The 13,067-nt window shown below is 43.9% G+C and overlaps 1 protein-coding gene across 1 annotated transcript in view; it reads left to right on the forward strand.

Moving 5' to 3' along the window:
* Window positions 1–11,075, forward strand: part of SKAP2 (src kinase associated phosphoprotein 2) — a 441,565-nt gene extending 430,490 nt beyond the window's left edge. The window contains exons 12-13 of the mRNA XM_033930787.1: window positions 9,830–9,931; window positions 10,304–11,075. Of these exons, the coding sequence (XP_033786678.1) occupies window positions 9,830–9,922 (93 nt within the window). The 3' untranslated portion in view covers window positions 9,923–9,931; window positions 10,304–11,075. The remainder of the gene's footprint in view (window positions 1–9,829; window positions 9,932–10,303) is intronic.
* Window positions 11,076–13,067: the final 1,992 nt, after the last annotated feature.

Raw genomic sequence — 13,067 nt, forward strand, 5'->3', positions numbered from 1 at the left:
TGACACGTTATAATCACAAAACAGAAATTTATTTTATTTTTTTTAACTTTTGTTGTCTGGTCATTTTTCAAATTATATTGGTCCCAGGCTCTGCAACAAATGTCTTCTGATAACTTGCTTGCCAGGGTATCTTGCCCAGATCCACCATCTTTCCTTTTCTCAACTACCCTGTCATCCAGCATCTCTCCCTCCTTCCCCACCAGCTCTCCTTTTCTCTTTCTAACTACCCTCCTATCCAGTATTTCTATCCCCCCATCATCCCTTGTGTCCAACTTCTCTTCCTTTCTGTTCCTTCCCTCCCTAAATCCCATTTCCACCATCTCTCTCACCTCTCCATGATCTCCCTCAAGTCCATCTCCCCCCTCTACCATCCATCTTTCCCCCTTCACCAAGTTTATTTTTCCCATCTATCTTCTCCCCATCTTTTCTCCAGGTGTGATTGGCCTAGGCTCGTAGGCACCTGGGCCAATCAGGCCTTAGGATTAGTGGGATGGGCCAGGAAGGGGCGGGCCCATCTCATTTCGACGAGGCGGGCTTGTCGGCTGGACGGCAGCAAGACCCATCCAGCCGGCCAACATTTAAAGGTTAGTTGGGGGGAGGTTAGAGGAGTCATCGGGGGGAGGTTGTTAGCATGGGGGGTCCGAAGGGGTTCCGGCAGGAGGGGTTCGGCACCCTCCTGCCGGCGATCTACAGTTTTAGGGGGTGGGGGCGGCTTTCCGGCAGGAGGGGTTGGGCACCCTCCTGCTGGCGATTGGGAGTTTGGGGGGTTCTGGTAGGAGGGGTTCGGCACCCTCCTGCCGGGGATCTACAGTTTCGGGGGTCAGGGGTGGCTTTCCGGCAGGAGGGGTTCAGAACCCTCCTGCCGGCGATTGGAAGTTTGGGGGGGTGTTCCGGCAGGAGGGGTTCGGCACCCTTCTGCCGGTGATCGGACAGGTGGCCACGGCCGCTATACTTATTGCGGCAAGGAGATCCCTTGCCGCAATAAGTATAGCGGCCCCGTCTACTTACAATATAGGCCAACATTTTGCTGGCCTACATTTTAAGCGTCTCTTCCTCTACTAGGAAGACGTGTAGGGCCGCCTAGGTTTGCCTAAGCTCCCTAGGCTCCCGGAGGCGCCTTCAATATAGGCGGCCTGCCTGGGGAGTATTTTTTTTAAAAACGTGCATCCCGATTGGCTGATTAGACAGCTGTAGGACGCCTACAGCTGCCTAAAATCGGGTGGCACTTTGCAGAATCAGGGCCAAAATGTTGTGAATAGGTGATTTTTCATGTTTGAACTTGTGTAACTTTTAATTTTTTTTTTTTTTTAACATAAATGGATGAGGTTTTGGACAGTTGTATTACAAAAATCATCAACATTTTTTGTTTGTTTCTGATGATTTTAGTCACCTGTTCCCAGAGATGGTTGCATTTTCCAAGATGGTACCAGCTGGGTAAGAGCAACCAGGAATCTGCCCTAGGATCTTCCTGAGCCAGACTTATGTCCTGTGCAACATACCCACTAGGACCCTCACTCTGCCTACTACACCACAGCCACTGCAGGGGAGACAATGAAAAGGGAGCAATTTTTACACCTCCATCTTTTTTTGTGCTGAGAGAGCCCTGATTGGACCTGCCTCCTTCAGGATAAACATAGGGTCAAGGCTTTTAGGAGGCAGGGGAAATGCCTCACATTTGGAGCCGTTACAGGGAAAGGGGTTAACAGGCCCCCAAGGTTCCATCGACCCTCAAGAGCTTTCAAGACACCCCCCCCCCCCCTCCAGCTACCTGGGAAGATTTTAAATAGGGCCTTGTTGACCCTTTAACCTCAGCTCACTGGCTGTGAAGAGGGAATTTTTTGTAGATTTCATTTGCATTCCCACAGCCAAGAACACAAATACATTTTCACATAGAAGTTTATTATTAATAAATAGATTCTAGTGAGCCAGAAGTAGGGAATGACACGGGAACAGATTTTTCCCCGTCTCTGCGGGAATTCATTTTCCTGTCCCATCCCCGCGAGTTCTTTTCCTGCCCCTGCCCTAATCCCGCAAGCTCCATCCTCATCTGCACTAGCCTCAAACACTTTAAAATCATAAGTGTTCAAGGCTTGTGAGGTTAAGGCAGAGCTTACAGGAATGGGACAGGGACAAAACTCATGGGGACGGGGGAAAATCTGTCCCCGTGCCATTCTCTAGCCAGGAGCTCATTTGTAACTTCAGTAAAAATTTGCACAAATGACTGCTAAACTGAAATTTCTTGTAGGCTAATAAATTGTCATCTATGGGGTAAATTTCATATCAGGACACCTGTGTGAAATTAGCAAAACAGTATTTAATTTAATTTAGATGTCTATGTGAACTGAACTTGTGCAGGAGTGCCAGTGCTAGTGTCAGCGGCTAAAGCACACCACCAACTTCCTTGCTTGTGGAATCCAGTTTGGGAATCACTGCGGTAGACTTTATGCGCACAATACCATATTGGATGTCTCATATTACTGTTATGGTTCATAGAAAGGGTCTTGTAGATGCACCAGTTCCCTCCCCTTAGGGACTGATGCATCTGTACCACTCCCTAGAGACTGACAACTCTGGCAGAAGTAGATAACCCTCATAAACGTCACTAAAACCATCATAAAGGGAGGAAAAAAAACATTCACCACATAGGTACCCTAGGATATGCTGTTCTTCTGAAGCAAAACTACCTTCAACCAGCAATCATCGCAAAGGAAGAGTGAACATAAAGATCCTTTTGTATAAGATAATTAAGGAATTGGAAACTTAAATGTTTTGCCTCTTAAGGACAGGATATACTTGATTAAAATGACCACAGCTCCTAAATGCAAGCAACATTGACGTGGATAACTAAGGATTATTGTAAACAACTGGAAAGGAAGCTCTAGGGCAAGGAGTTGTGATATGAAGATCAAACAAGGTGGACCCAGGAGTAACATTAGAAACTATTTTTCCCGGAAAGGAGGGTGGATGCATGGAATGGCCTCCCAGTGCAGGCAGTGGAAGCACAAGCAATAGCAGAATTCAAGAAAGTATAGATTAAGACTAAAGGGTCCTTGGTGGCCAGGCAGTGAAGGAAATACCAGAACACAATTGGAGTCTGTGGAATGCCAAAGGAAGCAAATTGAGCAATGAGACGAGGCTTTCGGTCCTTATCTGCAATCCTACTCTGTTTTTCTCTTTCACTGGAGAATGGATTATGGATGCCAAGCACGCAAGAACTAGATTGAGAATGCCTTAACTACTCTCTGGTGAGGGGTCTTAGCATCCACTGAGTTTGGCAAACATGACTTAGCCGCCAATATGTAGTGCATAGTGAAAGGGTTCACCGAAAAAAAACAAACCAAATGCAGCAATAAGAGAAAGTGTGCCTGTGAAAGAGAGATTCTGGGCATAGCTGCAAAACAGGAGGGTTTTTAAAAAAATTGATTTTCAAACCCATACCCTGAAAGTATTTCTACGTATTTCTACCTCCTTTTTTCTGCAGATACCAGTATTTTCTTCAACCAAAGCACCACATGTACTTTTGAAAATACAAACATGCCTACCACAACTGTTCTCTCCCCCCCATGGGAATAAAAGGCCACATTGTTATATTATCAGGGCAATTATATAAATGGTGTGCCAAAAGTTAAGCACTAATTATGATTGTAATGTGCTATGACATTGGCATATACATGTGTATGCGCAAACAGATGCACTTAAATGCCAAAATTCTGCATGTGTTACATAGGGGAGTGTGTGGCGCAGTGCTTAAAGCTACAACCTCAGCACCCTGGGGTTGTGGGTTCAAACCCACACTGCTCCTTGTGACCCCGGGCAAGTCACTTAATCCCCCCATTGCCCCAGGTACTTTAGATAGGCCGTGAGCCTGCTGGGACAGACAGGAAAAAAATGCTTGAGTACCTGAATAAATTCATGTAAACTGTTCTGAGCTCCCCTGGGACAGTGGTATAGAAAATTTCTGTTGCACTTAGATGCACTCACACCAATTCCTGGCAGACTTAAGTGCTGTGCCTAAATTATAGGCGTGTATTTTCACTGTTATGCTAGTATTCTATAAAGAAAAGTAGGCATCTAAGAACATAAGAAGTTGCCTCCGCTGAGGCAGACCAGAGGTCCATCTCGCCCAGCGGTCCGCTCCCGCAGCGGCCCATCAGGCCCATTTGCCTGATCAGTGGTCCCCGACTATTCCTATAAATTGCCTCTCACTCCTATCCCTATAACCTTCCTCTACTCCTATCTGTACCCCTCAATCCCTTTGTCCTCTATATTTCTTCTTATAAATTAGCCTCCTGCCAAGCACCGAGTTATACAGTTGCCCCCTGTGCTTGCTCTTTTACCCACACACAGGACGGGCCCTTTGAAAAATGGAGTAGTGCTTCAGCAAAACAGTCAGCTTGTGGAGGTAAAGAGGGGAGAAAAGTCCATTGTGAAAGTCCATTACAGTAGACAGAGCGGAGAAGAAAGTCACAAGGGTGGGGAGTGTGGTGCAGCGGTCAAAGCTACAGCCTCAGCACCCTGGGTTTGTGGGTTCAAACCCACCCTGCTCCTTGCGACCCTGGGCAAGTCACGTAATCTCCTATTGCCCCAGAGACATTAGATAGATTGTGTGGCCCACCAGGATAGACTCTCTGGGAGAACAGTTGAGAAAATTGAATGAATGAAAAAAATTATCTCTGTTTTCTTTTCAAATTCTCCCCATATATTTAGGACCCTACCATCTGCTGTGCACTTGCTCACTCTACTCCAAGCCCCGTGCTACGTGCTAGCCATTCCCACCCACCCTTCTCCCAACCTGATATCAGACTGAGCATCCTCTCTTTCCACCTGAGGCCAATACAAAGATGAAGAAAAGCAGTACCTTTTCCAGCAGCACCTTATCCTGTGTCCGAAATTATGGGGACAATGCTGTCTTTGTCACTCTCTTTCATCTCTCCCCTTTCCTCTCATGATTCATCTCTCCCTTCCTCTTTTTTCCTACTGTCTTCCTCTTCTCCCCTGTCCCCTTTTCTTCTCCTTAGTACTTATAGTATTCAAAACTTCTCCTTTTGCCTCTACACACTGCATCCAACTAACAAGTAGCTTTTACATTATGTGCATTCAGAGGGCAGTTGTATAACCAGGTACTTGGTAGAACCCTAAAGGAACATAAGCATCTGCCCTCCTTTATAGAAGAGTAGTCTATCTGGATATATAAGCTTTTAAGTTAGGCATGAGCTGGTGAAAGTGTGAATAGCTAATTACTGCAGATACATGTTAACTTATACAAGCTTTTCCCACAGAAATGGTCTATATAAAATAGTAACAGTATGTTCCTAATAACATTTCATGGGTATTTTTACCCACTGCAGGGGCAGGTGTTTCGTGACACAGGACTTAAAATTACACTCATACTTTAGGCATATACTTTAAAAAGGTTTCCACATAGATTAGCAGGTGTAAATACATGCATGTACTTTTCCTGATAAATTTCAAAGTGAATTTTTGTGAGTACTTTTTTTAATGTTACTTTTCTTTATTATTATTAACTTCAAACATAATAATGAATATAGGCAGCTATGTACAGATGGAGATGGCCATTAGAGAGAACATGCCCTTAACTTTTCATCCCAAACTCTCCCTCTCTGTTCAGGTGCTTCTCCTCAGACTATGCAATGCATGTACTTTCACATGGAAAACTGGTGCGAAGCCCAGAGGTAAAAAATGCCCCTGAACCTAGCAGCTGTGCAGGCTGTATAAATAAAGTCCTATTGATCATGTGTGCTTTAGCTACCTTTAATGAAATGACTTCAAGGAACAGTAATAGAGCTTCCACTGCTAACTCCCAGCCTCCTACTTCCCATCTTCCTGTGCAGCATGCCTTCCTGTGCCTTCCTGAGCTGATGCACCGTAGACCCCCCTCTAGTTGTATTTAAATTCTGCCTAAAAGTGCATCATTTTGAGTTATTTATAAAGCTTAAAACTTTGGCTCTTCCTTACACAGAAACATGATGGCAGATAAAGGCCAAATGGCCCATCCAGTCTGCCCATCCACAACATCCACTTATCTCCTCCACTCCCTAAGAGATACCTTGTACCACTTGCCTGTCCCACCCTTTCTTGAATTCAGACCATGGGTGAATTGATTTTTACAATGTTTTTTTGTTAAAAATATACTGCCTGAAGCCTCTTTTTTGAATATTGTAAGGTCCACAAAGAAGAAACAGTTTCTTTCTGAATAGTGACATATGACTTAGTTTAAAGGAATGATAAGTGCAGTCGTAATAACAATATTTGGAGAAAAAGAACTTGATAAGGTACTGCTTTGTCAACATTTAGGCTGCAGGATTTTCCTCTACATTTGTTGGAAAGCAGAAGTATGAGGATTCTGGGGCGCTGCCACTAGCCCTTAAGAGGGCCATAGTCAAGCATATGTTAAAAAAAAAAAAAAAGAAATGCTGAATAAGTCAGTGTTGAGTAACTATAGGCCAATTTCAATACTGCCATTCTTAGACAAAGTCATTGAGAGAGCAGTTCTAGGCAAACTGTGGCAATTGGATGAGGACCAATATGGTTTCCAGTAAGGCCATAATGCTGAGACATTGTTGGTTTCAATGCTAGATAAAATATGTGTTTGCATGGATGCTAAGCAAACTTAGGGCTCCTTTTACTAAGGTGCGCTAGCGGTTTTAAGGCGCGCTACAATACCACATGCGCTAAACGCTAACGCCTCCCCAGAGCTGGCATTACTATTTTCCATTTAGCGCGTGGTTAGCGAGCGCTAATCTTTAGCGTGCGCTAAAAACGCTAGCACACCTTAGTAAAAGGAGCCCTTTACTGGGTTGTATCTGTGGATTTTGCTTCCGCTTTTGATACATTTGAGGCCAGATGTGCTGTTGGCTAGACTGAGACAACTGGGTCTGGATAGTAAGGCAGATGTGTGGTTTTGGTCTTAGCTTAATGATAGATTGATACACGTTCAGAGTAGTGGGGAGGTGTCAGCTGCTGTTTCTGTTGTTGGAGGACTACCTTTGGGATCAGTGCTTTCTGCGCATTTGTTTAATATTAGCCCCATTTTGCAAGGTGTTTGGTGACATAGGGCTTGGTCATCACTTCTTTGCTGATGATATTCAGGTCTTCTTTCCAGTACGCAGTTATCTGAATGGACTTCAGAGAATATTATCTGACTATTTAGTGAGAGTTGACACCTGGTTGAGTCAACATGGAATGAGGATGAATATGCAGATGGAAATCATGCTTGGTGGGAGGTGGGAGGTGGGTGGAAGAATGGGGTCAGAGTCTGTGAGGATTTCTTCTGTGGTGTTTCAGGTGAAAAATTGTTTGAGAGTGTTGGGGGTGATGTTAGACTGCAGACTTAACTATGCAGGAACATATTTGTCGATTGTGAAATCTGAATTTTTAGTTTTATTTTTTTTTTAGTTTCACTTGTTTAGTCGATTGAAGCCAATGCTGTCAGCATTTATAAGAACATAAAAATAGCGTTACTGGGTCAGACCAAAAGTCCATCAAGCCCAGGAGCCTGTTTTTCATGCTGGCCAATCCAGGTCGCCAGGACCTGGCCAAAGCCCAAATGAATATGACAGGCGCTGTGTTTCGGCAAACTGCAGACCTCAAAGCATACCCTGAAGAAAGCCACAGCATGATGGCCGAAATGTCGGCTTCTACCTGACAAAACGCAGCGAGACCCGGAAACCTGCAACAAGCACTCTGCCAGCTGCGGAAACCCTGAGAGAACATGAAACCCTGAGGGAGCCTGCTTCAGGGGTTCACAGTCTCCTTAAATTGTAATAAAGTCAAACCTCGGTTTGCGAGTAACATGCTTTATGAGTGTTTTGCAAGACGAGCAAAACACTCAGCAAACTTTTGTCTCGCAAACTGAGCGCTGCCCTAATAAAGGAGCACTTACAGCTGCAGGCAGCACTGCTTCAGGGGGATGCCTCTTCCGTCCACAGGCCAGCCTTCCGCACCATGTTGGAGAACCTTTGAGCACACGCAGGCGTGCGCCGTCCCACCTGCACGTTGTGTATGATCGCATACAATGTCAATCATTGATGTGCATGTTTATACGTAGCGCGCATGTGGGACGGCGCTCAGCTGCATGGGCTTAGGGGTTCTCCAGCGTGGGGAACAGAGGAGGCATCTTCTTGAGGCGGCGCTTTCTGAAGCTGTACAAGGACCCCGATGGTTGCATGTGGCTGGCCACCTACAAACTGCAGCACCCAGCACCTGACACCCCTGGGCCACCCCTCGCCACTTCCTCGGCACCTGTTGGATTGTGGAATGAATTGTCAGGGTTGCCATTATGGCCTATGGGGAAAGTTGCTTTGACATATGAGTACTTTGGATTACGAGCATGCTTCTGGAACGAATTATGCTCGTAAACCAAGGTACCACCGTACAGTACGTAGACCGTTGTTTAGAATTTGTTTCATTGAATAAGCAGAGCTAGCACCTTGGCATTCTCAAAGTGAAAGTGGTTTTGCTCATTCGCTCTCACTTTGATCATGCTGAAGTTTTTGCCAACTTGACCTTGGTCATCTCTGCTTATTTTTGACTGATTGACTTTGTGCGGAGTTTGTCCTTCTTTGCTCTTCTTCTTTATAAAATACTATGTTTAGTATTTAAAACTCTGAAGATGGGTGTTTCTAGATATCTTTCTGATACGTCAGCATCCTCTTTTCCTCTTTGCTTTTCAAGGCATCAATTATTGCAACTCCTTTGATTGTCACAGGTCACAGATTAACATCTACCAGAAATAGAGCTTTTTGCTATACAGGTCAATGCCGGGCTCTATCCAGCTTCCAGCATTGAATATACAGGTATTAGCAACTAATATACCTGGAACAACTAATATACCTGGAAATTAACCAGGCACTGGTTGATACTCAAACTGATGCTTAGTTAATTCAGCAGATAAAGTTAGGACAGCCTTTTTGTTGTCCTAATTTTATCCGCTTACATAAGCGATAAGCAGACTGAATATGGCCACCAAGGTCCAGATTCTCTACACGGCACCCTTAAAAGCAGCCGCTAATCATGTAGTCGTGCAACTATACCATTTAGAAAACCATGTCTCCATCAAAGGTAGGCACCAGAAATGTAGGCCAGGGTTTCTTGTGCCTATCTTTGATGTGAATCACATCTCCAGAAGTGCCTACCAGCACCTAACGCCACTTCCCGCATTAGCCATGCCTAGAGTGGCATTAGGCACCAGTAGGCACCTCCAGAGGTGCAATTCCAGTGCCCTTTTTTTTCGGCGCTGGTAAGCTGCTCCTAATTGCTCTTAATTCAGCTTTTAAACAGTTTTTGGACTTAACTTAGGCACCAGTAGGGTGTCTACTGGCACCTAAGTTAAGTCACGTTTATAGAATATAGACCTAACTGGCTCTGCGCAAACTCTGCCCATGGACCATCCCTTGACTAGCCAGCTTCACAGTGGCCAATTAGAGCACTGCTCAGTTAAGTGCCGTTGAATATTGGCAGCTGGCCTGCTCTGTGGGATTTTACAGGGCAGAAGCCTCTCCTGCTCAGTTAAAACCTTTTAAATATCGAGCCCATAACGTTTTCTTTTCTTTTTATGTAATTTTTGAGGGATATTATATCATCCATTTCATACATTCCTCCTGATGTAATTGCTAAATCCACTTGATTTCATTTGCAAATAGAAATGTGTCGGCATTTTGGGGCTGAGTTCACCCATTTGTTGTAACTTGTTACAGAAAGCAAATAACAAGAACATCCATTAAAAAAAACTGTATAGAAAACTGTGTTGCATTTATATCATAGTAAAGGTTTGCTTTGTGTATAATTTTTTTTTTTTTTTTTGTATTAGGAGTACAATAAATATGGCTGGTGGGTTGGAGAAATGAAGGGAGCAATTGGCTTGGTGCCTAAAACATACATAATGGAGATGTATGATATCTGAGTGGCCTGGGTAAGTACATTTTAATCCAATCTACTATAATGGCTTAGATGTTCTCTTGTTCACTGTTTCATAAGTATTTCCTCCCTGAAACCTCTGCAGTAGTTGTATTAACTTAGATTGTAGCAAAAAGAGCTTTTATTGTTTAACAGCGCTCCATTAGCTTTCTGCATCAAATAACAGCACCTTATGCAAGGGAATGGTTATTTCTTAACTAACGTCCTATTGTGATGCTACTTTCTCTGCAAAATGAAGTTTTAGGATTTCCTAATTAGCTCAGTTAATGCAAGGCTTATATTCTTGTGAGTTGGGGGTCAGAGGATTGTATTTTTCTGCTTTGATATTGCTGGGTGCTAACTATGTGTCTTTTCTCTTCTTGATCAGGAATGTTCCATAATTAAAAGCACTGAAAAATTAAAAAGAAAACTGCAGCTTGTGCAAATTCTGTTTTCAGCATGGGGAATTTGGTTGTCTCAATTATTAGCAGGCATGTGATTGGTAACAATGCTGGCAAAATGTGTTTCAGAAAATCACCTGTACCTTATGTTTCTGTGCTCTCTCTTAATGTAATTTAAATGTGTGCTTATGGATGCAACAGTGTCATACCATCTCTAACATTTATATGCTTGTGAAACTGTAGAAATGTCAGAAATGACTTGGATGTATAGTCTGTTTTCTGAGACTGGGTAAAGATAGGAATATCTATCTCCATTTTGTAGACATTTACTGCTGTGACAAATTTTTCATACAACTTCCAATTCAGAGAATTAGTTCTATGGTGACACAATTCTGATAGCCCAACCATATTGTCCCTGATTTGGAGTCCCAAACCCCAAAAATGCTTAAGCATGAAGTTGAAGAGTAAAAGTTGAAATTACTCAAACTAATATTTTGAACAGACACAGAGGGCAGTGGTAAAGACAAGGGAGAGCTATCACTGGAGAGTGAAAAGTGTTCAAGGTAGCATGACAGGCAGGGGCTACTGGACAGACTGGGGGGGAGGGCTGCTGCAGAAAGCCAAACAAAAGAATGGCACAGGGAAAAAAAATTTGTCCCCATCCCGTCCCCATGAGCTCAGTCCCCGCCACGTCCCCGAAAACCATCTGATCCCATCCACATAAGCCTTGAATAGTTTTATACTGAACTTACTTTCTTAAAGTATAAAAAGAAACAATATTCTGTACAATAGTCATTTTATAAATCAAAGTTCTGGCTGCTGAACTAGAGAAAGAAATGTTCAGCTGGCAGGGCTTTGTTTATAAATTTTTATGAATACAACTAATATACTACTTTATCCTAAAGCCAAAAAAAAGAAAAGAAATATAATTTTTTTTTTACCTTTGTTGTCTGGTTTCTGCTTTCCTCATCTTCTCCTCATTCAATTCCATTTATTCACTGTCTGCCTTTTCTCTGCCTCTTCAATTTGCTCTGTTACTATGCCTCTCCTCACCCCACCCCCCCCCCATTGGTCTGGCATCCATCTTTTTCCCTACGCTCTCCCCATAGTCTGGCATCTCTGTCTTCCCTTCCAGTGTCTTCTCCCCACTCTCTCTTCCCCATTTCCCTTCAGCATCTTCTCCCCTGTCTTCCCCATTTCCCTTCAGCATCTATTCCTTTCCAACCCTCCCTCCACCCCCTTTAGCGTCTGTTCCTTTCCACCATCACCCCTGTTCCCCATTTCCCTTCAGCGTCTGTTCCTTTCCACCCCCGTTCAGCACCCCTCGCGCGGTCCGTACATCTCCCTCTCTTCCCCTTACCTTCATGGCATGTTTTAATTTAATTTGTTCAAGCAGCCCGAACCTGAAGTCACGTACGTCTGCGAAAGCTTCTCCTCTGACGGAACCGGAAGTTGCATCAGAGGAGACGCTTCCGCAGACACACACAACTTCAAGCGCAGGCTGCTTGAACAAATTAAAGCACGCCACGAAGGTAAGGGGAAGGGAGAGATGGAGATAGATGTGGCGGTGATTGGTAGGTAGGAAGGAGGGAGGGGGTTGCATGCGATCGGTGACCATGCGTGCTCCCTCCCTTAACTGCAGAGACAAGGCCATTCACTGCTCCATGGGGCAGTAGATGGCCTTGTCCCCGTACCTGTGGTGAGCACTTTCTTTTTCGCCACAGTTTCTGCAGGTTACCTGCGGCTACCAGTGGCTAGCCGCGGATAACAGCCAACGTATCATTCTCTAAGCTGAACATTAGAGCCACACCCTGATGGCTGAGCACACAACTTCAAATGCAAAGGTAGTTTTGTCCAGTGATGCAGTAAGTTAATGGCATGGAAATTTGAAGCAAACAGAACTTGTGTGCTAATCAGGGCAAGCCTCCCCGATGCATGTGTGCAAAGGTTCTGCACTGAGGGCAGCTGGTGCTGTGTGCATACCCGAACAAAACAAAAATGTCAGCACACATCTGGGCGCCTGGTGGAATGTTATTCTGTGGATAAATATCAGCCTTGCAAAAATTTCTTGCACATACGTTTTTGCAATGCTGAAACTTATGTGCACAATAAAATTCCAATGCATGTTGCAGAAAGGTGTGTGTGTGTGTGGGGGGGTTACTCTTCAGACATGTACACAGAACATTCACCTCACATTCTGTCTTAAAAGTTGTGGCTACTGTTATATTCACAACAAAATGAAAACCTGGCACTAAATCCTAAAAAATTGTCATTAAATCCTTTCATCTAACCCTTCTAAGCCTCCTCAGACCTGGTGTTGAAGTTCCAGCTTTGAGCACGCCTTAAAATCTTCTGTGTACTTCTCTGCCTTGAGGCTGAATGGCTAACATTCTCATTACCATTCATTTTAATATGTTGTGTGCCTGTTCAGAGTCACATAGCTTTACCGTTTGTGTGAAACTCTTCTCTGTATCATGCAGTCATAAAATTGTATGCAGAAGACTTGCTAATTACCGTATGTGCTTCTACCCATGATAGCTTTCATCAGCCCCTGAATGTGTGAACCTCTTCTTTACTGAATATTATTGTACTGCTTACAGATAGCCCCAGATCTCTGTTTTATTTACATTTTTTTAAAACTAAATATTCTTCAAAAGGTTGTCATGGTCAGAAATTATACAATTTTACCTGTGATGCTTTACAAACATTTTTTTGTGAAAGATCTGTATCCCTAGTTTAAACACAGACATA

The sequence above is a fragment of the Geotrypetes seraphini genome, chromosome 2, assembly GCF_902459505.1.
Source record: "Geotrypetes seraphini chromosome 2, aGeoSer1.1, whole genome shotgun sequence".
NCBI lineage: Eukaryota > Metazoa > Chordata > Amphibia > Gymnophiona > Dermophiidae > Geotrypetes > Geotrypetes seraphini.